The sequence below is a fragment of the Salmo salar genome, chromosome 17 (genome assembly GCF_965601325.2).
Source record: "Salmo salar chromosome 17, fSalSal1, whole genome shotgun sequence".
NCBI lineage: Eukaryota > Metazoa > Chordata > Actinopteri > Salmoniformes > Salmonidae > Salmo > Salmo salar.
Genome location: NC_138307.1, coordinates 62,975,560 through 63,001,484, shown reverse-complemented (window position 1 = coordinate 63,001,484; position 25,925 = coordinate 62,975,560). Strand labels below are relative to the sequence as shown.

The following is a 25,925-nucleotide window of genomic DNA, read 5'->3' as shown; positions in this document are numbered from 1 at the left end:
AGATTGAAAACCATTCTGATCCATTTTCCACTGGGAGAGATGATCTCACAAATAAACTTTCTAAAAAAAACATCTCAACTTTCTGTAACTGTGTTGTAATTTGATCAATAGAATATACACATTTAGGGAAAACCATTTTCCATTAAATATGTGTATTTAAAAGGGGATGATCACAGCCATGTAACATTGTAGAACAGAGGCACCCATTGCCTCCTCACACCACAAAACAAGAGCCCCAAAACAAATAGTTCAGTCTTTTATTTAAAAACTATAAACAGTCACCAAAGTAAATAAAGCCAATCTAACAGACTTATGTCTATGTATAATAGCACATCCTACTGACACTGCAGAAATGAGGATGGGTGGGCTGCCCCGCTCGGACGCTAACAGGCAGTCATTAATGTTACACAACACTCCATAGAGAGGATAGTCTGAGGACGTGAGCCGGAATGTGGCATGGTATTATGAAAAAAAAAAAAAAAAAATAGTACAATAAAACTCCACACTATATTAACATAGAAAAAAAGTAGTGAAGAAAATATACCTGCACATAAAGCAAAGAACACAGGAGAAAACCTGTATAAAACTCCATGTATTTAAACCAATTTACAAATACAAAAAAAATATGTACGCGCACTGTGCTCGTACAATGACAAACGTTTACAGTGGATACATGTTCGGGGTGAGAGAATACCTTCAATATTATTTTCTTCTACAAAATGACATGAGATATATTATTCCATACTCTTTCAGCCAGCAAAATGAGTTCTACAAGGTATTATTATTATACAAAAAAAGTCACAGTTCCACAAAAAAACTGTTTTTCCCCCCTTAACTTTACAGCATCAGTACCTTTGCAGAAGTATTTACAGGTTTTAAGTACATTCATCCACTGCTGAGTATAGAATCACATTAGATACAAGTAACCAGGGATCATTAAAAAAAAGGTTCTACCAAAGTAATTCTTCTATTACTCCACAGAGCAAGTTCCCCAGTGGCTGTATCGGCATGAAAGAGGATTTTCTTTATATATATATATATATATCCACAAATATTTACAAGATTATTTTCATTAATTGTAATGGTATTCATTTCAATAATAAATAAGTGAAAATATATTGACTCAAGTAAGAAAACCACGCTACCAAGTTCTAAAGAAAAACAATCGAGCCAGTCTGCTGCGTCCCCCTCTCCAGCCATTCCCCTCCCTCGGCACAGCAAAACCTCTCAACGTACTGCCGCTCCTACTCAAATAAGTTCTCTGCAAATAGTCCCAGTATTACAAAAATGTGCTCGTATTTAGGGTTTCATTAGTAGAGTCCCTCAGGGCAGCAGTCTAAAGAGCTCCCCCTCTTGGGCGGCTGGTAGAAGACCCCATGGCAGTTTGTTTTGTTAAGGAGATGGGGGGGGGGGGGGGGGATTTGAGCACAGTGGGGTGAGGGAGGGGAGTCCGAAGGGCATAGTCTGGTGTTGCCCACCTGTGTGCCCCATTGTCATGACACCCCTGAAGGATGGTTCTCCAATTTTTGGGGGTGGGGTTGCTCGTGGGCTCAAGCTTGGAGAGAGCGAGTCAGTTCGTAAAGGCATTTGGCGAGCGTTGTGGAGACCTCCATGTTACTGAGTGCCAGCACGGAGAGGTGGCTCTCATGCCTCTTCACCAATCTGAGAAGATAAGACAGGAAGCTGTCAATACACACACACTCCATCAAACAGTAAACATTTGTTTAATTGATTATGATTCATCACTCCGAACAAACACAGCACGAGGAGTCCTCAGATAATCCTTCTGTAGTTGTGAATGTATAAAAAAAATATTTCTTACTTTCGACCGCAGTCTGAATACTTGGCAATGTTCTTTAGCGTTAAGGCAGCAGTTAGTCGTATGTGTTTGGTCATTGGTCCCTCTTTTTCATCCTAAGGAAAAGGATTGTGAAATTCATCAGTTACAAGATACATTGATAACAAAATATTTCCAAGTGGGAATATATGATAAATATGGAGTAGTCAAGGACTGCAATGTTTAACATCTTAAATCTTATTTCCAAGTATAAAATCATACATTTCTGTCAAAAGTCAGCCGGACACCTTCAGTGTAAACAAACAGCTAAGCTCAGCCATACTCACAGTGAAGTCCCTGAACACCAGGTTCCGAGAGCCTCTGCGTAGGGCCATAAGGGCTGCGCTTGGATGATTGACAATAGCTTTCTGTGCTCGCGGTGCTGGAGTGCTACTTGCCACTGGCTGAGGCCTGTGGAACAATGCAAAAGACAGTCAGCCGCACATTCTAGCATCACCAGAATGGACATTAGCACTAGCATACTAAGCTAACCAGAGGGTACATACTTGGAAGTTTTCTGATTTGGGTCTTGCGTCTGTGTCGGTTCCTGCTCCAGTTTTAGTGCGGCTAATAGGGCATCTCGAGAACAGTGCTTATCCTACAGGAAGAAAATAGGATAATTGTCAGCAAAAACCTACAAACATGGACTGATTGATTGAGAGGTGAGGGTGTAGTCTTACCTGTAGATGGGTTATGAAGGACAGTCTCTGTCGGGGGAAAGGTTCACATCCCTCCCAGAGGCACTGGCCTGGGTACAGCTCCTTGCCACCATGCTGCGTGGCTGCATGGTAGAACACTCTAGACGGCGTCTCAAACCACCTGGAAGAACACGGATATAAATGGGACAGCCAATGAACAGGCCACTTAGACTCAATTCTGATGTTTTTCCCACTAATTGATCTTTAGACCAATCAGCTCTGAAAAAGATCTGATGTGATTGATCAAAAGACCAATTAGTGGAAAAAAATATCAGAATTGAGCTGCCTGTCTAAACGCCGTTTTAGTTAGCCATGATGTGAACACACCTTTCACAACAAAGGATTTCTCTTTAAGTATGTCAATTCAATATGGACAGAGATTAACTCACCGTTTACAGGATTGCCACAGACACTTGAAGTTCTGTCCCGCTTTCCTGGTCTGTTCTGGGAGTGCTACCACGGCTTGTGGCCCAGAAAGGGAGGCATTGGGGCTGGCGCTGCCAGCCTGCACAGGCTGAGCCACTGTTGGCGGAGGCTGCGTAAAACCAGGGAAAGAGGCAAAGCTTTATCAGACCAAATAAGCAAGTGATATTTTGTGTTGTATGATTGTGTTGGACTATTTCCCAAATAAAACAAACAAGTCAATTTTTTGGTTGTTGTATTTCTTTTACCTTTTTAAAAAGTATGACAAGATAAATTGGTAAATTAAGCTAATTTTGAAATAACACATTTAAGATTTTAGCCTAGCTACCCTCTGCTTACAATAAATTATACAATATGAATAACCTACCACTTGCTTATTAGTTATTTTCAGAAATGAATTAAACAAAAATATGAACAGTTTGAATAAATTATTCAAGGTCCTAGATCCTGAAGACTTTCATCGTTGATCTTGTTTTATGCAAGTCATTTGCTTGTAAAAAACAACAACTGTAAGCCTTGCATTGTTATACGATGAAATTAAAGATCACACACACCAATCCAATAAGTGCAATATAAAACACAATTGCGTCTTTTCAAAGTCAGTCTGTATAAATGGCCTCTAACCCTACTCATCACAATGCAGTTGATTTTCCCAAATAACAGCAACAGAAAAGCCTTGTAGTTGCATGTGATGGATAGCAGTCCTCCACCGTCAACTACATATTTAAGGTCAGACTTGCAAAAACTCAACCCCCCTCCCCCAAAAATAACACAATCTTTACATCATTGACAGATCCACTTTACAAAATAAAATGCATGACTACCTTTTTTACCATAGAGAAGCAGACAAATGTACGCTACACTCTGCCTATAGGCTTCTTTGCATATTCAAGCTTATCTGGAATTACAACACTGCCCCTTTAAGGCTCTCCTGGAGATTGGTTGGCCACCCTTTGTAGCCTATAAAATATTGCAACATTACAATTACAACCAAACACTTTTCTTTATAAAATAATCCCCCCCAGGGCTCGAAATGAAGGGCTTCCCGTCGTCCCAGGAACGATAAAAAAATATGTCTACGGTTCATAACAGACTTGGGGATGACAGATCCCAAATTCATACAACCACTGCACATTAAAACACTTTAAAAAGCAATGAGGCTGATGCATCAGATCAGACTGTTTAGCTTAAAATGTTGATTACATTTTATTTCTTTAACTTATAAACTCAACAATGCGCACTTGGCTGTAGGCTATGCACGAATGTTCCAAAATGCAATTTGCAGGAAAACATTGTTCTCAAAAGCACACCGCATGTGAGAGCGGTTTCATGTGACGGAGATGAAAATATCTGTTAGAAATAAAGCAAGGGGAGATCTAAAGATGCATCAACTAGCATGGGCTACTAATGACTAGGATTATGCTTGGCTACTTTGAAACAAGGTAAGACGTGCTTCATAAAATTACAAAACATCCAGGTTTCAAACAATTACGTTAATAGATAAAGGGCAACTCGAACCTCTTGTTCATTATCTCCAGCACAAAACCAGTGTCAACATATGTGAAAACGGTGCATTTATACGTTTTGTAGGAAAAAAATGAATGTAAAAAAAAAGTTATACTAGAATACATTATCAGTTATTTTCAGACACAGATTCAGTGATGGAGGTATTTTCTTGCTCCCCATCTTGGGCTAAAAACACATTGCAGGTTGATTTACATTTTTTTTTTTTTTTACTTTTAATCTTACCCTGTGATGTCACAGAGAAGCATTTCTTTAGGACTTTCCTTCTCATCTTTGTAACTACAGATTGTAAAAAAGTGCTGATTTCACATATGTATACACTGGAAATTATGAATGAGGTCGAAAAGTGGTGGAATTGCCCTTTAAATAGCTTCAAAATGCAGACCCCTCCACTCAGATTCAAGGTGGGTGATGTGCGGTGCGCAACAGGCCTGTCTTGTGACCATTTGATCTGAACAAACCGTGCCTTGAGTATGTCGAATCAAGCCTTTAGACGTTAATGATCCTTCATTATATTTGTCAAACATGACTGGTATTCAGCCTTTATTTATGTAATTAAAAGTCTCATTAAAGTTTGGCTACATTTTCTGATGCCTCCCTCATGTCAGCATCGGTTTGGACGTGAGGCTGTAGCCAACATGCATATCATCTACACTTTGACATGTAGGCTTTTTTATTAATGTGCATAAAAAATTGATTGTAATATTATTCCAATGTTGGCGTCTGATCCAATTCTGATCTGAGTAATTGTTTGATGTGAAAAAAAGTTTATTACTCCTGCCCGAACTTCAATCTATATTCTTCTTGTCCTAGCATTGTTTTTACTTGTCCCGGACAAGAGGACAAGCGTTAATGTCGAGCCCTGCATTTTATGTTTGTGAAGAAAAACGTAGTCACATGTTTTACCAGCAGGGCAAGAATGTCAATGATCCAATGAAGTATTCAAGATAAGTCAGCAATCTAATGAGCTTGCTAGCCAACTAAGTTGGCACGGCTTGCAAAACTGGGACAAGAAACAAATTGTTGAGTTATGTGAAACTCACCGTAGAGCTGGTTGCCTGTATGGTCGAGCAGTTCCTCTGCTGCGTGGCATTCTCTATTGCTACTTTGGCTACTGTGCTTGGGTCAGCTCCAGCAGGCACGGCCACCATGGTGGCACTGCAGCCCGCCTTGTTGGGGTCGCTGATGGTGATGATCCTCACTCCCACCTTACAGGGAATCACAGACGCCCCCTTGTCCTCCTCCGCCGGCCTCTTGTGCGCACGGCTCTCGCCGCTCAAACCATTGGCCGGCAGGGTCCCTGGCCCCGTGGCGCCCTGGGAGTTTACAGTGACGGTGGGAAACAGCTGCTGCCTGAAAGCAGGCAGGGCGTAGTTAGGCCCCGGCCCCATAGGTCCGTTAGAGAAGGGGCCTGTTGCCTGAGGCCCATTGGCAAGGCGCTCTACCTGCTCAGCTTTGGCAGTATCCTGCTGGGGGACAGAGGGCTCCTCGGGAGCCCCATGCAGTTTCTGAGGAGGACCAACCTCCCCGTTCCCCAAGTGTTTGGAAGCGAAGTGATTTGGAATGTTTTTGCTTAAGTGGGCACCGGTGGAGGCGTCCCCTCTCTCAAAGTCACAGACCCCGTTGACGAGAGCCTTTTTGGGGTCGACGTGGCCCTCCTGTGGGTTAGCCAGGCCAGAGGTCTGCTTCCCGTTGGTGGGGCAGCTCTCGCTGGCCGGTCCATTGGCGCAGGCCCCCTGGCTGTTCCCTGAGTGGTATGGAGGTAGACTGGAGTCCATGCACTTCCTCCCGTTAAGCAGCTTGGCCCCTGGAGCGTCGGCCCCTGCCAGGTCCCCGTTGCTGGTTTTGGTGCCAGCCCCATCGGCCAGAGAGGAGTTCTCCATCACCTCGATCTTGCGTTCGTGGATGTGCAGACCCGTGGCGTCCTTGGCCTCCTCCTCCTTCTGGCAGATTATCTTGTCCCCCCTGAAGGGCGGTGGTGGCCCGTGGAGGGTGTTGCCTGTCTGGACCACTGGCAGGCCTGGTGCAGCGGCTCCTTGGCTGACCTGGGCGGCGGCTGCAGAGGCTGAAGTGGTGAAGCCCGTGTTGGGCACCACAGTGAAGGTGACCTGGCCACCAGGAGCCTGGCCCTGGATGATGGTGGCGGGGCTGCTGGTGGAGATGAGCTGTACCGTCTGGAGAGGCCCCCCTGGGGACTGGAGCTGGCTGGGGACCAGCTGTACATTGAGCTGCTGGGGCTGAGGCTGGCCCTGTGAGGCCACCTGGTAGAGCACCTGTGGGCTGGGGGCACGCTGCGTGCTGCTAGGGGGAGGCACCTGGGGCGCGGGCAGAATGAGCTTTCCGCCCGGCGTGGAGGGCCGCTTTGGAAGCAGTAACTGTTTGATCAGGCTGGACTCTGTGGAGGTAGGCTGGGGGGCAGTCTGCTGCTGAGGCAGGGGCTGGGCCTGAATCTGAAACTGCTGCTGGGGGTGAAACTGCTGCTGGGGGTTCAATTGTTGTGGTTGCCGTTTGACCGACAGCATCTGACTGACAGAAGCAGAGCCCTGCATTGAGATCTGGGTGTTGGAAGGAGTGGGCAGGCCCTGGGGCAGTGGAGCGATGGTGGAAGGGCAGGGTGGGGGTTTGGAAGGAGCGGGAGGCTGTCCTGCCAGTTGGATGGCCTGGCCACCAGACATGGTGGAGGGGTTGGCCAGAACGATCTGATGGATAGCTGGGGCATAGGCCTGGTTCTGCTGGAGGTTGGGGCTGACGATGACCACGCTGGACTGCTGCTGGTTATGAGTGGTTGTAGGTGGTCCGCTGGCCTGCGAGGGTGCAGGCTTGGGGGCGATGTTCTGGAAAGTGACACGGGAGCCCTGGGCGTTGGACACGCCGGCGATAGTGAACACCTGGCCCCCGCCCACCTGGAAGTTTTGCAGCGAGGAGCAGGGGGCCGACACAGCAGCATAGTGCGGGGGGGCAGAGAATACAGCCGTCTCCTGCTGGGGGCCCTGGGAGAGGGCCTGGGGTACTGAGGAGGGAGTATGTGGCAGGGGCGGCCGTTGCGAGATGGGCACCCCCTGAACCCGCGCCGTGAAGATGTGGCCCTGCTGTACCTGTTGGAACAGTGTGACGGGGGTCCCGGTAGGTGCCATGACTTGTTGATGGTGGAGCTGTTGGGCCATGTTGGGGCTGTGGTTCTGGACCACCTGGCCAGAGGTGGGGATGGAGCTCTGGACCATGGCCGTCTTGAGGATATCCCCTGGTTTGGCCTGCTGAGCAGGGTGGGGGTGCTGATGTGGTGAGGCCTGGGGATGAAGGGGGAGCCGAGGAACAGTCTGAGCCACTTGGGGGTGAGGTACACCATCCTGCATGGTGGAGGCCACCTGTGGCGCTGCCGGGTTAGCAGTAAGGCTGGGGACTGGAGGCCGGGCAAACCCAGGATGCCCAGGAACAAAGCGTAAACACAGAGAGAGATACAACAAAGAACACATTAGAATCATTGACTGAGGTCTAATTCACACAACTGCAAAGTATGTCTCACCATTCTCCAAGACAACATGTATAGCAACTATGTCACTGACGTTTGTTGTGATAACAATCAAGGTAGGTGGAAACTTGAATTTTAATGCCACCAACTACAAAAATGTAGTAAGTTGTACAGTCAGTTTACCTGACGGGGATGCCTGTGGGTCGACAGGGACGTCGTGCTTGGGCCCTGGTGTGGGGCTAGCCTGCTGCTGGTAGTACAGCTGGATGGGCAGTGGGATATCCCTCCGTTTGACCCCCACCACGTGTATGTGTGCCTGCGCATTGGGCTTGGTGTCCTCCAACCGCTTCACTGTGTGGTTTGGGAAGATTGTCCTACAAAATGATAGAGACATGGTGTGAGTGCAGTTGGCATTAAAACCTTGTCAATCACCTTGTCCATAGGGTGATTTCTTGGTTGAAAACACAACATGAATGAATACAAGGCTTCCAGGACCACAATTGGGAAATTCAAAAAATGGTATAAACGTCTAGTTGTGTGTTCTCCAAATGATGACGGTTTTCAATAAAATCTATTGATTTAATATGGGATTATGCCAACCAACCGTAAACATTTGAGGAAGCCTTGGGAGGCCAGGATGCCAGCGCGTCCCATCTTGCTGCAGGTGGTGAGGTATTCCGAGTACATCTCTGAGCGCGACACGGAGCTCTCGCCGCTCACCTCGAAGTGGGCGTTCATCCTGGTGGAGACAAAGGGAACTCAGAATATATCTATAGCTACTCAGGGGTCAATTGTGACCAGCAAGCTGACTGCTTGACCCGAGAACTACCGTTCAACTTACAGAGAAACTGAGGAGCTAAGATGTGTCACAGAGAGAGCATGACTATGAGAGGGTGTGTGTGTATGTGTGTGAGTGAGAGACTCACCACTGCACTGTAAACTTCTCCCCATCTAGCTCAACAATACCAGCAGGAGGAGGAGTGGACTGGACAGGGACTCTTGCTGCTGAAGTGAGAGATGACATCATTATTGAGTCTAATTTGATCAACTTAATTTTTTGTTGTTGAATAAACCCATTCTCTATGCTGAAAACACTTTTGTTCCGATGTGAGACTGAACTGTCAAATCTGCAGAACAGTGCTCCTGTTGTACATGGTGTGTTTAGTGTGCTGTTCCTCATTTTGCCCACTAGGGAGCAGTGACAGTACTGTACAAGCAGACTGCTATGTTTACCCTAGCTTGAATTATTCCTAGCACCTCATGCCAACATCAACTTTAGCTGATCGATTGCATACAACACGGGTTACACCAGTTTGCCTGATCATCCATGTTTCTAAATCACCAACGGATGGAACGTCTCTACAGACAAGAGTGGATGCAGAGGCTTATGGGAGATGTAAACTGATGAGCTGTCAGCTTTCGATCAGTCTAACGTACACCACAAGGAGCAAGGCTAAACAGAGCTGAGCCTATAATCTCAGGCCATTGTCTCAGGGAACTGTTCCTTTATACCATATGGCTAATTATTGCCCTCACACAGCTTGCTCTAAATTCAGATTTTATGTATAACATGAATATAACCTGGCTTAATTTAATTTCAATGTGCATCTGAAGATCAGGGGACAGGGTTTAAGTGTAAAGATGCTCACCTGGGATGGGTGCGCCCTGCAGCGGAGCAGGCAGCTGTTCTACAAGCTGCGGCCGCACCTCGGCCACCTGGCTCTGCCCAGCAGCCTGATGCTCCATCAGCCTCACGGCCGTCAGAGCATCCGGACCAAACGTGTGCAGGTCCACTGACACCAGCCGTACCAGCAGATCTGCCCAGGGACACACATATACACCGTTTAATATCATATGTCTAAATTGTTGCATGAAGGTTGTTTTTGATTTCCCAATTCTGAAAATCATTGAATTTCCTATTCCTCCAAGAGACAACAAATATCTTCTGTGCAACCAGTTTGTTTCCCAATTCATGCAGCTTGGTTGCTGTGCCATGCTAAGAGACTATACTTAATCAAACTGTACTCAAACACTCCATTAGTCGTTAATGCTATACCTACACTTTATCTTGGTTAGACGGTTCTCCATCCCCTCCATTCTGGCTTGGTTGTTTATACTACTGAATGTATCTTCAATCCTGACTAGTATCTAGGTTACTAGTACCCTGGTTAGGGCTAGGTTGTTGGTATCTCACCTATGCTCCTGTCCACAGAGGCGATCTTGCTGCAGGGGATCTCCCCCAGCTGGGCCAGCAGGTAGAGGACCTCCAGGGAGGACATGAGGAGCATGAGGTCAGGCAGCGACAGCAGGCCGATCACCTCCCGGTACGATTCCTGGTCCACATACTCACAGATCAGCACGCTGTTGTCCTCCACCTTGCTCAAATTACCCAGGATCTCCATGGCTGAGGGGAGGAACAAATAGTCAAGCTCTGGGGAAAATAATCTATAAATTTATCACAATTTGTGCTTACTGTTGTTACATAAAGACATGAAGTTGCTTTCGCATTACAAGGCCAGTGATATAAAAATAAATCTGACATTGAATTTGTAAAAGACCCAGATACTGACAAAGATAAAGTACGGGCTCTGACACTCACCCCTCATCTTCAGGAACCTGTCCCTTGACATCAAGCATTTGGTGATGGTGTGAAACATTAGGTGGGTTGTTCGAAAGTCAACAGGATCTAACTGAAGCTATTGGGAGAGAAAACAGAGATATTAATTCATGGAATCATCAATAACACAAATGCTCTGGAACAGCTACAGCCTTGTCTAACATAATACTAAATAGTACTAATTAGCACTAATTAGCTCAATACTGCACAAAATAATAACATTCAGAACATGAATATAACAGTAAAAACACCTCACCTCTGCGGCCACGTTGCCGAGTGTATCCAATCCCAGCTGCCGTAGGGAGATGAAGTGGCAGTGGGCGCACAGTAAGAGGAACCGCAGACAGGTGCGGTTAGCAGCAAGCAGTTTGATGTTGGCCTCCTCGAAGGAGAGGTTGCGGAGGATGACTCCCACCTGCAGGACCCGCTGACCCTCGATGTCGCCGATGCCTAGGTTGCGTGGAGGGTGGAAGAGGGCGCCCCAGCGCTCGTCCCCCGACATAGTGTCTGTCACTGGGAGAAGAGCAGAGAGAACAGTGAATGTCTGATCCACCAAGGACATCGAGGGTCAGAGCAATTGTCTTTTAAGATACTTTTTTTTAATGAGATATCTTCAAATACTTTATTACACAAAAAGTCCACAAAACAATGTTGCCGTAATATTTATTTGACATGCTATTTTTCACATTGTTGTGCAAAAAATATTTTATTGTGCAATGGGTCTTTTAAAATTGGGTCTGTCAGCATCAACTGCTTACCTTGTGTCAGGCTGGTCTTGTCCCAGATGAGGTCCCGGACTTCAGAATCCTCTACCACATCCTTCCAGAACTGTAGAATCATATTCACATGTTATTGTCGAAATACTGACTGCCGAAAAGACGCATTGATACAAAAAACAAGAGCGGTTAAGGCTGATGTACTCCCGCGAGGCCAGACATCACACCGTATTCACGAAGATCCCCGAACTGCTGGAGGCGAGGCTCAGGCAACCGTTTTTTTTTCTCCCTCTGACCAAAAGCCTTGTAAGTTACAAACCTATAGTATACATATATAGTGAGTCTTTCAGTCAAATCTACCTTCATGAAGTCCCGGGAGGTTTGCTCCTTCCAGTCCATCCCAAATACAGAGGAGAAGCTGCCTAGTGCTGCAAATTCACAAGAGTACCGTTAGAGAGAACATTCCAACCCTTACATTCTGAGACAGAAGGTACTTTCACACCTGAGGGATCACAACAACAAAAAAGGTTCTGCAATTGCAGTGCCTTGAAAAGGAATGCACAGTGTTCACATTTAGTTGCGTTAAAGCCTGGATTTTTGCATTGAACACAACCTTCTTCAGACTCTAAATTAACAAGTTTACCAAGGAGGTAATAACTCATCTAGTCTCCATACAGGCAAATGAAAGGGAATAAACAACTTTCTCCCCATTTCCACTTTAACCAAAAAGGGAAACTGAGCACAGTAGGAGTGTCTCAACATTTCCCCCAAGTTTCCATGATGGACAAAGATTACAAAAACACACATACATCTCTAATTACTGTCCTGCAAAAATAGATTTGGATACTAATGAAGAATATTTAAAGGTGTTGAAGACGTACAGTCATCGAAGACGCCTGCATGTGCCAGCAGCAGCGTGATGAGTTTGGGGTCTTTCTCCAGCTGCATGGCATGCTTGCTCTCGTTGGAGAGGAGAGTGCAAACGTTGATTGCGAAGTCCACTTCATTGGGCAAGCCCGACAGGAGAGAGAGCACCAGTTTGTTATAGTCGCATGGGGCCGTGAACTCCATGGACAGTCCATAGCTTTGGCGGAGATAGTCTGGGGACAAAAAACAACCACAAATCCAGTTGTAATTTCAACTTCAAAGTGAATGTAAAGAAAGCCTGATGAAAACGTACAAAAACATTACAATGTTGCGCTATAAAGACCTTGAGAAATTATGATTTATGAGTTCATTTAGACTGTTCAGAAAAATGATTGCAACTGCATGCACTGGGACACCTGCCTGATAATGAATATGCATTCAAAGATAGGAAACAGTGATTAAAGTCACATGCAGGGGGTGGGGTTAACAAGTGCTACTTCCTGAAGCCTCAGTCACTTGGCATAACTTTGCTGGCATGGCAATGACTGTATGGCATATTTCAGTTATTTGAAATTGATTACGGTGCAATCAATGGGATATAAATAGCCAACTCCTCACAGCCGGCAGCTTTGCATCTGTTTCACACGTGTGTGTGTGTGTGTGTAGCTGTCAGGACTCCTGAACTAGAGATCCTACCACCAGGCATGGTGGTAATGCACCATCACACAGCACCATGGTAACACACTGTTGCAAATTGCCTGCATGCCTGGGGACATGACAACCTCAGTTCAGATACACTCTTACTGATTGGGGGGGGGGGTCTCAGGCCTGGGCAAGATTGGACAAAAATTGTAATACAAAGTCAAGATTATTCAAACAATTATCTCAACAGCCAAATGAGGGAGGATATGCGCTTCTGGTGGCAGAGCTCTGGTTTAAAGGCCCATATGTTTGCCCATAAACAAAAGGAGTATAAATGTAGCAGCCCTAATACAGTATGAAGTATATTGCGTCTCAGTTCTGAAACAGCTCAAAGACAAATCCTAGTACAACTTCTCTTTCTTGGAATATAGGCTACTTTCATCATACATTTTAAGATCTTGTCTTGCTAACATCCTCTCTTGAGCTTTCCTTACCCAAAAATGGAGGAATGAATGTTGAGCAACCACTTGGCCATTTCAAGCAACTGTATAACGTTATTACCATAAGTTCTCACCTAAGGAGCAGGCTTTCCCGTAGGAGCAGGCTTTCCCATAGGAGCAGGCTAGCAGCACCATTATGACAAACTAAATGGTAACATTTGGAGAAGAGCTGCCAAATTCTATCTTGATGAATCTATGATAATGTTATGAGGAGCAATAAACTGTCTGAAAAGACAAAGCAAACAAGCCTGAAGAATATGCACATTCAGATGAGTAACAAATGTGTGCTGTGAGTAGAGAGAGAGACCTAGTTCTCCCAGTCAAGTGTTGAGAGGAAGTTCAGTGCTGAAGGTAGCCATAATGTTTTCTCCATTTGAGTTGTAAAGTTTCAACTCAAATTCAGAGTTGGCGGTGTTCTTCAACAGCCCCATCACTCGATACTTGAAGAAATATCCAACTTGATAAACACACACCAAGGTTGTCCTCTGACCTAAGAGTACTTTTATTTATTTCACAGCATTCCGAAAATCCAAAGGGTGGTTGCTTTACCTCACAGTATGGATACAGTAGAGTATCACAATATCATTTTTGCCGGTTGTACATCGTTACTGTGACTATATTGTTAATGTTAGCTGGTTGTTAACGTTAGTCAGGTGTACCTGCCCCAAAAATCTGGTATTTATCGTCCTGTAGCCTTTTCTCCATCTTACTTTTAAAAAAGAAAAGGAAAAAAAAATAAAACATGTTGAGCACTTTAACTAGTTGTGGAGGTTTTCTCATGGCTTTCTCTTGTCCCTCTGCAGCAGACATACAGTATAGTGAGCATGTGTTTGGAACATCGAATCGCAATACATATAGAATAGCGATACATATAGAATCGCAATACATATCGTATCAGCACCTAAGTATAGTGATATTGTATCGTGAGGTCCAAGGCAATTACTAGGGCTGGGAATTGCAAGGGACCTCACAATATGATATTATCACAATACTTAGGTGCCGATTCGATATGCATTGCGATTCTCATGATTCTATGTGTATTGCGACCAGATACTGTGATTTTACTGCGATTTGATGTTCCAAATATATTGCTCACCTTATGTCTGCTGCAGAGGGACAAGAGAGCGCCATGAGAAAATTTGTTTTGATCAGTCAAGGAAATAAAATAGCTGAAAAGAAGATGAGAACAAGCCATCAAGGAAAAATACTGGAGTTTCGGGGCAGGTACAGAAAACGACCGCAAAATTAATACTGCGATGTTGTCAAAACAATATATCAAAAATAATATCCCAATATGTAACCATCTATTTTTCCCCCCACCACTAGCAATTACCCAGCACCTACCTCATAGATACGTGTCCAATAAAATCACTCTTCTCAAAGTGTCAATAAGAAACTTTCAGTTTTTATCATACTTGCATCTGTTTGTTTCCTGGAATATGCCAACATCCTGAAATACCACTGTCCCTTTAAGAACTAGCTTGAAAGCAAAATATTGGGCCATCACTTCAAGAATCTTTATTGTATTTCAAGTCCTAGCCCAACCAACAAGATTTTGGCCAAACATTGCTTTGTGGTTGTTTAAAGACACTTTGTAAAAGAGAGGGAAAGCTTTACCTGATACAGTGTGTTGCTGGTAGTTATAGGAGCAGGGGATTGCACCAATTGGAAGAGATGGTTTCGGGTTCCCAGGCTGCACCTCGTCATCATCCTCGCCGAAGTGATGGACTTTTTCATACTTTTCTAAATATCTGTAGACAAAAAAAAAAGAGAACTTAACGCTCAGAGGGTGACTGATCCAAGACCCCACCTATTCCTACTCCCCCCTCAATATCGAATTTAGAATGGCCTCTCTATAGCAAATAATCCTGTTTCACCCGATCCTCAAATCTCCCTAACTAGGATAAGTCCTGTATCCTTAGACTGTGGCTTCACCATCAACTGTTGTGCCTCCAAATCCCTGATAACAAAACTGGACACCCTGGCACATTCCCACTATATAATTTGCTAATGGAGTTCTATATGACAGCCACTCTGAGGAATTTGGTTAATGCTTGCAATTACACAAGTAAACTGGTAGGCTACACTCCGGCCTATAAAGACTCACAAGCCTACTTCTGTGAACTCCTAACATTTTCAAAGTCCTCCTACAGACAACACTAATGTTGTCAGGCTATCTGTGCCCACATCCTATTTTAACCCCAGTCGCAAAGCAATTCCACTACTCAGCCGCTGCTGACTGGAACAAACTACAAAACGGGGCTTACAACACAACCAATGTCTCTCGCCTACTTCTAAAATCGACAGAGTGAACATTAATGACTACACGACAAAGCATGAAATGAAAAATACTGCCAGAGGGGGATAAAAATCCAATCCAAGTTTGACATAGAGACCATCGGTTATGATGAAATAATTATGTTTACGCCTAGCTGACTCAAATCAAAAGCAAAAGGCATGTGTTACACCATCTGCATGACAGTGCAAGTGTTTAAGCAGAGTACAAGTGATGAATCCTTTGTGCCCTATTGCTTAGTTTATCAAGAGTCACAACCAATACCAGTCTTCCATAATATGTTTATATTCAGCTCAGCTGTGACACAGGTGGGGATGATATGACCTTATCACCAACACAGACAGAATATTCTAGATACTGGGGTGATGTCTTCATTCAAATGACCACCCGCTCAGTTGGGGAGGAGTGCAGAAAAGCAGAGGGAGTTTCAATGAAAGAAAAAGACTGATAGCTTTCTGTCTAAAGCCAAAAAAGTCAACAAAAAACCTGCAAAACCTTACTTGAGTTGAGAATGTCTAAGAAGTGTTGCAGCCTTCTCTCATGTTTAGGTAGGGAGGGACCAACACATCTGCACATTGAATATTTGTTTACACAGACACATGCTGCAGTGGTGGCAGCAGAAAATACCTCACCAGTGGTAGCGTGGAAAGCCCTGGCTAAGCGCGGAGTGTGTGTGCTGCCGTGAGTCAGAGTGAGAGCCCCATTCTGAACGGAGTCCCAGTGCTGATGCTGGTTCGCCATGACCAAGGTAATCCCCCGTCCACGGCGCGTGACACACTGGACTATAAATACACCAACTCTCCGTTTGGAGAGGCCCCGGCTCTGCACAGCGTCATCACACGCTTGTCTGGGCACGGGCAGAAGGGGAGGCGGGATGTGTGGTGGTGGTGGGGGTGGGTTCTGTTGCAGCTGCTCATGTCTGCACTTCCCTTTTCATACATGGCTGGCAAAAAGCTCCCATTCTTCTGACAAGACAACAGCCAGAGTGACACAGAAAAGCATCACAGAATTAAGAGGCCTTCTCATTATCAGTGTCTAATCAAGTTGACATTTAAAAATAATGTCATCGCATGTGTCATACCATCAACAGGGAAAAAACAAGCAATTAAGGTGGAACAGGGCTCTTTACTGTCCTTTTTTTGTCCCCAGCAACAAACAAAAAAAAAATATATATTTTTTTTTAAATCATATTTTTTCAATTAATCTGAACGGCAGACAATACAAATGCAGGCAACTGAAGCCATAGATCTACCACTGCAAATGGTGACTGTGAACTGATGTAATTTAAGGTCGTCTGGGTCATACAAGAGCTGATAGGACATAAGAGCAACCCTCTCAATAAAGGCTGCCTCAGTGTGTGTGTGTGTGTGTGTGTGTGTGTGTGTGTGTGTGTGTGTGTGTGTGTGTGTGTGAAAATTGGGTGCCCCCTGTTGGACAAGCACACATACAAACACACAATCAGATTGAGTAAACTAACTGGCATTACTACTGTTCTATAAACAGGTGAATATATATTATTGTACCTTTAAATTAAATGCTTGCAGATTCATTTGAGTAGACAGAGAGAACTTATTAAACATAGGGGCATACAACAGAGACCGATGAGGAACATTAGAAATCCAGATTATGTAGCCTAAAGCTATGTCAATTGATAGGCTGGTTTTACGGCTGATAAAAATAATAAATGGAAGAACTATATACAGGCCACTACTGAGAGTGGGGGTGGGTGAAATCCAAGTACTAGATTGTGGACAAGAAACTGGTCTGGGGGAGACAATGGTAAACTACACTGAGAAGAAAGCTAACAACTACAATCAAAGTGGGAATCACAACAAAGACAAAATAATGCCATTAGACAAAAAAATATAACACTTTGGCCTCAAGACCATGCTTAACATGAGAATGGTGGCTAGTTTAATTTGTCAGCCCCCTAAATACATTTTCCATAAGTGTAGTTTGCTTGATGCAAAGTTAAAGTCCGTCTCACTTTCTATTCAACAGAAACATTTAATTTCAAACATTTCTTTGTGTGATCTGCAGAGAGCTTACCACAGTCAAGAACACTGGGACAGCATGCCCAATCTTAGGCCAGTAGCCTAGTAGTATTGCCTACCTCGGCTAGCTTTCGCTAGTCCCAACATCTCCAATCCCCACCTCTGGACTGTTATATCTGTGATTCAAAATCCTCTCCTAGCTATTGTTGCTGACAAGGTTTTACAACTTAGTAAATAGTAGAGAAAGGCATGGCAAGCAGATAACCAGTGACAAAATGAGGGGGCATGCTGAGGGAGAGCTAGCTGTGGCCTCATGCTGTGGCCTCAAGCAGTGGCGCAAAACCAGAACAAAACCTAAGCAAATAACCATGGCACTTCACCTGTAATCAAATTGCAAACAAGCAGACGTTCTATAGTTTTCTTTGTCCAACACACAAAGTTAGGGCCTACTTGCCAGTCAAGTCTTGTAATGTATGCCAGGCAATAGAAATAGGATTTGGAGTAGGGAGAGCTGCTGTTCTTAAACAGTGGTTCCCGGGTGTACCTTCTTTATATAGAGTGAACAACTTCTGCTGCCCATCATTCGCAGCAGTTTGTCCTATCGACTTAAGTGGGGAACTACGGAGTGATTCAACTTTAGCGGATTGTTATTGTTTGGCCTACATCTGATGATAGAAAACACCAATTTCACTGTTACAGTTCATATGAGGAAATCAGTCAATAGAAATAAATGCATTAGGCCCTAATCTTTGAATTTCACATGACTGGGATTACAGATATTCGTCACAGATACCTTTTCTTTTTTTCTTTAAGTAGGGGTTGTGGATCAGAAAACCAGTCAGTATCTGGTGTGACCACCATTTTCCTCATGCAGTGCGACATCTCGTTCGCATAGAGTTGGTCAGGCTGTTGATTGTGGCCTGTTGTCCCACTCCTCTTCAATGGCTGTGCAAAGTTTCTGGATATTGGCGGGAACTGAAACGCGCTATCAAAAATGTAGATCCAGAGCATCCCAAACATGCTCAATGGGTAGTGACATGTCTGTTGAGTATGCAGACCATGGAAGAACTGGGACATTTTCAGCTTCCAGGATTGTGTACAGATCCTTGCGACATGGGGCTGTGCATTATCATGCCAAAACATGAGATGGCGGCGGATGAATGCCACGACAATGGACCTCAGGATCTCGTCATATCTCTGCATTCAAATTGCCATAGATAAAATGCAATTGTGTTAGTTGTCCGTAGCTTATGCCTGCCCATACCATAACCCCACCACCACAAGGCACTCTGTTCACAACGTTGACGTCAGCAAACCGCTCGCCCACATGATGCCATACACGTGGTCTGAGGCCAGTTGGACATACTGCCCAACGCTTAAGGTAGAGAAATGGACATCCAATTATTTCTACAGCTCTGGTGGACATTCCTGCAGTCAGCATGCCAATTGCACACTCCCTCAAAACTTGAGACATCTGTGGCATTATGTTGTGTAACAAAACTACACATTTTAGAGTGGCCTTTTGTCCCCAGCACAAGGTGCACCTGTGTAATGATTATGCTGTTTAAATGGATGGATTATCTTGGCAAAGGAGAAATGCTCACGAACAGGGATTTAAACAAATTTGTGCACAAAATTTGAGAGAAATACGTTTTTTTGTGCGTATGGAACATTTCTGGGATCTTTTATTTCAACTCATGAAACCAACACTTTACATGTTGCATTTATATTTTTGTTCACTGTGTTTTCCAAGCTACAAAAAACAATACTTTACATACAGCAAGTTTTTAAAGGACCAAAGAGATGTCTGCTTTGTGTTTTCATTTTTGCCATGGAAAAAATATCACGATACTTGTATCGTCACAGCCCTAATTTATATGACACTGGTTTAGAAAGCAAACTGACTTTTCATAAAAATTAATATGGTATGCACAGCTTGGGTTACACCAGGAAACTGTTGACCTTGTCTGCAAAATCTTGTCGAAATAACACGCATTTCCAAAGTTTCAGCAGACTCGCTCGTTTTCTATAGCTCGCTGATACATGAGTTTGGCTACATCATTTTAGCACCCTCTATTAGCATCAGAAAGAGACATATAGATATCAGGGGACAGCGGGGTAACACCAGATCTCTAAACGTCAACCTTTGTTGAGGTGCCAAGGCTAATCTCACTCGTAAACGATGTGTGAATGAGACAACTTGATTGCCTCGGACTTCACTTATGCATGAAAACAGCGAGGTATTTCTAATCCAGCTCTTATTTTGGCATGGGCATCACAGTGCTAACATCATGTTGGGTACAGTCTATTCACAAGCTGCATCTCAGTCTTAAGAGACCTCTCCTGCACATGAACTAAGGTGAAGGAAATGGACAGACAAAAGCCAATTTACTGTACGCAGTAGGCACAACATCAATATTGCTTACCCCCATGTATCAGGTTCAAACCAATGCAGATAAAAGGATACAAGGGGAAGCAAGCACTAGACTGTTGAACTTGTGCCTCAACATGATGGTTGCAGCTCAATTCAAGTCACTACAACAACTCCTCATTTATTCCATGTTTGTGACAAGTCTTTCACGTAAGTAGAATTTCTATTCCAGTTTTATTAAATGATAATCAGAGGTCAACTATTGAGTCTATTGCTCAGATTCCCAGGTTGTATGATTACTTACTATTTTCACTGACAAGTGGCTTGCCCTTGGCAACGTTAATTTAAGTAGTGGTACAAGAAGACCAACAAGCAGACGACTCTCTACTTCCAATACATTTCTGACTTTTCAGCGTTTGCCCTTAAGACCGCGTTGGTATTGAGCTACACCTCCCAGTTAAACCAAAGGGCTCTTAGGTTCCAATAAGTTTCACTGTTACAGGCTTGCTTGCCCTATAAGAGAGACCTGGCATTGGGCTACATCTTCCCCTTAAACCAGTTTGAGTTGACGGTAGAAGGCCGTCTTAACCTGGCCAATTCAATTTTCTGTTTGGTAAAGACACAGGAGTACGGTAAAATAAACAACCTATATAAGCTGTGAAAAAAATCGTCCAAGGAATAGAAGTTTGACCATTCTGGTCTACAACTACCATGTGATCCAAGTAGGCTGTGTCATGAGGTAAAACCCAGGTGAAGTTTCAGGCAGTCAGGTCAAATGCAGGCTTGAAATAGGTTAGGCCTGTGTATTTGTTTGAAAATATGAAGCAAAATAGAGCATGCATCTGGGCAGCTCCCAACAGCTCCTTCCAACCTGCTGATGTGCTGTCAGTTGGGCTATTTATATCTCTGTGTTTCAGTCAAACATTGTTTTACAGGGCTCTATGCTGACTTAAAAAAAAAATGTTTTACAAGAAGCACATGTGTGCCTAAGTTGGAAAATGTAGCCAGGTGCACACTAAGAAATTTAGGAGCTTACCAACAAATATTTGAAGTAATAATGTTAGAATCCTTCATTCTTCTAGGCGCACTGATGCTCCTAAATAAAATATCACAATACTTGTATATGCTAGCTGTGACGACATTGCATATGTGAGTAAAATGGTCACATTGTAGAGCCCTGCATTAGGCTTTATCATAAATTAGCCTATGACTCTTTAAATCACAATTTGAAAGTGAAAAAGAATTGTCTCACTGGGTGCGGGCTTTTGTTCCCAGCCAAGCAGCAACACACCCGTTTCTTGGTTGAAGACCATTTAGGCCTTGTTGATTGGTAGAATCAGGTGTTGCAGCTGGGCTAGAACAGCCTGCACCCACACCTCGCAGGGTGACATTGCCTGCCCAGTATCAAATCAGCTATTGTCTTTGCATGGGAAATATTTGAATTCAACAAACTCTTATAGGGTATCAAGCATTACTATTGTTCATCTGATAGCAAGAATGAAATCATTTGCTAAAAATGCTGGAATAACCAGCACCATTTGGAAACACTTCATTACAGTGCTTGGCCCATCATTGGCTCTGTATGTAGGGCCTATATAAAATCCCACGATGACTTAAGAGAGGAAGGCAATAACATCTTTAGGCCTATGCCGAGTTATTCAAATTCATAAGCCATATCTGTAGGCAGGTATGATACTTAGGTAGAGTCTGTGTGAACCTTGTTAAGAATTTGACATGCCTACACGATTGGTTACTTGCAGACTGTTGACCTAGTGCTCCTTCAACCATTCCCAAAATGTGAAGGTGATTAATGCAACAGGATTATTAAAGATATGCTGCTTCAACTAACTGGCAAAGCAGGGTCATATAAGCAGCCTCCAGGCTAGACTGGTGAATGTGATCCTTCCTCTTAAAAGCAGGTGACAGTGTCAATGATGGCAATATTTTGGAGGGAAAAGGAGACTTGAGTAGAGAAGCAGCTCCACACTGTCCACAGGCTTGCTGCTGGTGAAACATCTACGCCGAGGGCAAAAGGTGTTTAGGGTAACGTGCTGCTGATTGCATAGTTATGGGCTACGGCTACCATATTCAATGACAAAATGACCAGCCAGCATTCAGTAACACACAAATCATGGACCGTTTAAAAAGCATTCCCAGTTCATGTCCCTTACTAATAGTTTAAAGCTACAATGAGAAGATGTATGGCAGAAACCCCAGCAGTAAGACATGGCGCGCATATATATATATATATATATATATATACACACATAAAATGGTGATCTGCATTAACCAGGTAAAGTTTAGTAAATGTTAGATCAAAACATACTGTTATGAGGCATAAATATTGCAGCCAGTGTAGGGTCCAGTATGGTGTTTTTGTTTTCCGTGTTCAACATCTTTAACTCTCAGCAATGCTGGATTGTTGCATGGTCCTTTCCTGCTTCCAGCCTCTCACAATTTGTAAACATCTGCCACATGCTGTCTGAGTGTAGTAGCTAATACAAGACCATGCCACTTACCGAAGGTAGTACTGTTTTAAAACAAATGCCGCGTTTGAACAACTCCTTGGGAAGTTAAAATCTTCACCCAGCTCTGACCACTGATTCTTGTCAGAAACCTGTAAAGTAAATGAGGATGTTATTATACATTTTTCAATTAAGCAATACCAGGATGCATAAAATATGGATTAGATGAATAATAAACAATCTGATTAGCATCTAGCAATAAGATGTTAATGTTAGCTACTTTTATTAGCTAGAACTGTGTATTTAATTCCATGTTTGCAAGCTATCACCGCAAGCAACAACTCACAGCTAGCTACAGCTTGAACTGGATGGCTTACTTACAAGCTAGTGTTAGCAATCTGGCTAACATTACTTTTCTGGCAAGCCAAGCGTGCAGGCTAAATGTGGTAGCTACCAAAGCTCGAGACAACTATGACCTGCTTCAGCACAATGCTGGTATCAATGATGGAATGATGGCGAGCAGTCTTTATTTGGGGAATTATTTTCACGTTTACAGATTTCAATAAATAGGCCTGTGTGCGGCCTACATTTGTCTTCAGCCATAGAGCCAAAGATGGCTAATGCGAATAACTAGCTTCCCCCAAATTATCGTAAAAAAAATCTACTTGCACAAAATGTTACCTATCCCCCGCGGCGAACAGTTCTTCCTAGCCAGTGCTCTGTGCCGATAATCGATGTTAAACGTGCCCGCTAATTTTGAGTTACTCTAACTGCACTCAGACTCCGAGCAGTGCAGCTACCGTACGGACTTTCAATTCAAACCATACACAACACAAGCCACCACATTGCATAGATGGCAAACTAGCACAAGGCCGACCGCAATCCTCTCTCTCCTACAGCCGTTTTAGTATGAAATAGCTCTTCGGGATGCCGAAAGAGAGTTCTCTAGCGGTTCACTGAAGACTTCACTGAAAACCGAGAGTGCGAAAATGCACTTTTAGTTGCACTCACCTTTGCAAATCCACCTAACGAAATGACTCTGATATAGAGAGCATTAAGATCCAGTTCTTTCCCACCCACGATAGGAATCTTCTTGAACGGCGATCTGAAGGAAAAATAATTAAATACATGGAGAATAGTATTACTAATAGTTTGTAAGCATCCATAGTCATATGTACATGATGTTTAAAGGTGTATTTAAACGCCCCATTCTCACCCTCTGCTTCGGTGAAATTGCCGCAGCTCGTCCAGGAAAGCCAGTCCTTTCCTTCGCTGATCTAGTACATTTTTCCCCGTCGAATTTGCCATTGTTTTTGCATGTAAAAACGGTTAAAACCCCACTCACTCGCTTCCTAAGACACCAAGGATCCCATACTCCGCCAGCGCTCAGTCATTCGCGAAGCTGAGTGTTTAAAAAAGTTAAAGAAATAGCTAATAGCAAGAAAAGCGCCAGCTCGCTAATAAAGACTGATGCACAGCTATACACAGAAAACAAGCCGATTCTGTAAGTTGTAATAAACACTTAGCCAGAATAATGACCGATTTCAACGGCAAACTAAAACTGCCATTGTAAAATATGCTAAATTAATAGTATTGGTAGCAAATGTATTCGTTTGGAGTGGTTTGACAGTGTGTTACGGACGCGGCTCCAAGCAATCGCACGCACTGTAGAGCGGCAGCGGGATCCAGTTCCAGACAAAAAGATCTGAGGCCTCGAGCTAGTACTGCCACGCAGCGCCCTCTACTAGAAACAACGGTATTGCACTCCAAAGCGGTTTATTGGAACAATAGACAGTGTTGTCTTTTTTAGAGCTCATCTGAAATTTACAAGACCCGTTCAAACAGAACAAAATTACTACTGTTCGTGGGGGAGGGGAGCTTTTGGATATATTATAAGAATTCTAATATGACAAGTTGACAACCATTCAAAATAGAATATTCAGAGATTCCACATATATTTTCCTGTGCTGTGATAGCCCAACTTTATTCTCAAAGTTGGCTATATGTTGATCAATATTAGATGCAACTGACATGCAATTAATTTCCTAGTAGTGTAATGGTTTCATCTAAATTGTAAAGTTTGGTGAAGTGACTGCTTTCTCTGAATATTCTTAACTAAACTAATCATTACAGTTTATAAAGTCACCACAGTAAATTCAGTTTTGCTCATTTCATCCACAAAATGAGTGGTTCATGATATTAATTATCTCAGTGCCAATAACAGTATCCCATTACACCACATTACTTTACACCTGTATCAAAGCTGTGACAGTTCATAGCTAAATTGGTTTGACCCAGAGCGGAACTCTAAACTGTCAATGTAGAAATGAAGACAAGTTATAAGAATGTAACTATCATTACTGTACTGTTTGTTCACAAATACTTTCTCTTGATTATATTGTGATAACGAAATCATCTGTCTGTTTCAATAGCCTCAACTCGCCTTTCTACCAAATCTAGCTACAATTTCAAAGTGATAATGCCATATTGTGTAATATCTTAATAGGAGATAGCTAGTAATGTAACTTTATTCCAGTATCTGCAGCCCTTGCCTGAGAGCAACCGGCTACCAGGTTATCGCCGGTGTTGGACCCAATAGCCTAGCAGTCAGAAATTACTTATGTCTCCTGGGATGAATGGAAATTGCTCATGATCCCTTTTCTGTAACTGCCAGACGGATATCTACTTGACGAGGTTACTACATTCAACCATTACACGTACCCCTGTGCTCAGAGAAATTTCTGTCACAAAATGGCGGAGACAAACGTTAATAGACCCCATTTTGTGGAGTAGAAAGTCTATGGGTGCAGCTAACTTTACCCACTGGATATCAACGATTCAGCTAAATAAATAGCAACAATACTGAGAATAGCGGCTCGTCAACATTGAGGCATTCGATTTCGGATTTACTAGTTGACGGTGGCTGCTAGCTAGTCAGCCACATTTAGCCAACAGCTAACGTTAGCTACATAGCTAGCCAGTTTTAGATCCAGGAGTGTATGAATGGGTTTGGAATTAATCAAATATTCGGTGTTTCCTTCCATGAGTAGAAGGGTTTTATTTGCTGACATGGTGGCAACGTAGCTAGCTATTATTGGATATGTAAAGTTACAACTACCTATCTTACTAGCCAATTCTGAGGCATTTTGGTTTTGAACAGTTAACGTTCCTGAAAACTCAACGAATAATCCCCCACCCAGGGTTAGTTTGCTAACCCAGAGGGATTATTTAAATAGTATACCCATTACTTTATTTCAACTGTCCAGCTAACGTTAACTAGCTAATTTATCTAACAACCATATCGACTTTACTCACCGGAAACTCTAGCTAACGTTAGCTAGTTAACGTTATCTAGCTGGCTAACAGTTGTCAATCTTCTCATTTAGCTAATGTTCGCAGAAGCTGTTGATTGCTGGTATGTGTATATTCGTAGTAACTAGCTAACTATAATCTCACGTTTTGACACAGACAGTTGCTAGTTACAACATGGACGTGTCCTCCCACAG

At 43.5% G+C, this 25,925-nt stretch overlaps 1 protein-coding gene across 3 annotated transcripts; it reads right to left on the bottom strand.

Annotated features, from left to right (window-relative positions):
- Nucleotides 1–243: 243 nt before the first annotated feature.
- On the bottom strand, nucleotides 244–25,925 carry LOC106576411 (AT-rich interactive domain-containing protein 2). 3 transcript variants are annotated; one of them, XM_014153565.3, is made up of 22 exons: nucleotides 25,735–25,925; nucleotides 23,636–23,821; nucleotides 23,431–23,524; nucleotides 22,474–22,571; nucleotides 14,911–15,044; nucleotides 12,166–12,384; nucleotides 11,645–11,712; nucleotides 11,327–11,396; nucleotides 10,825–11,081; nucleotides 10,551–10,647; nucleotides 10,146–10,355; nucleotides 9,601–9,768; nucleotides 8,878–8,956; nucleotides 8,556–8,690; nucleotides 8,135–8,325; nucleotides 5,526–7,882; nucleotides 2,925–3,070; nucleotides 2,518–2,656; nucleotides 2,344–2,435; nucleotides 2,125–2,248; nucleotides 1,823–1,914; nucleotides 244–1,662 (listed from the first exon to the last, which is right to left on the bottom strand). In XM_014153565.3, exons 2-22 carry the CDS (start codon nucleotides 23,725–23,727, stop codon nucleotides 1,551–1,553), a joined length of 4,974 nt encoding a protein of 1,657 aa, XP_014009040.3. In that variant the 5' UTR covers nucleotides 23,728–23,821; nucleotides 25,735–25,925; the 3' UTR covers nucleotides 244–1,550. The 3 variants fall into 3 exon arrangements, with proteins under 3 accessions (XP_014009040.3, XP_045555934.2, XP_014009041.3); XM_045699978.2 differs by lacking the exon at nucleotides 25,735–25,925 and having other exon boundaries at nucleotides 23,636–25,685; XM_014153566.3 differs by lacking the exon at nucleotides 25,735–25,925 and having other exon boundaries at nucleotides 8,878–8,953; nucleotides 23,636–25,685.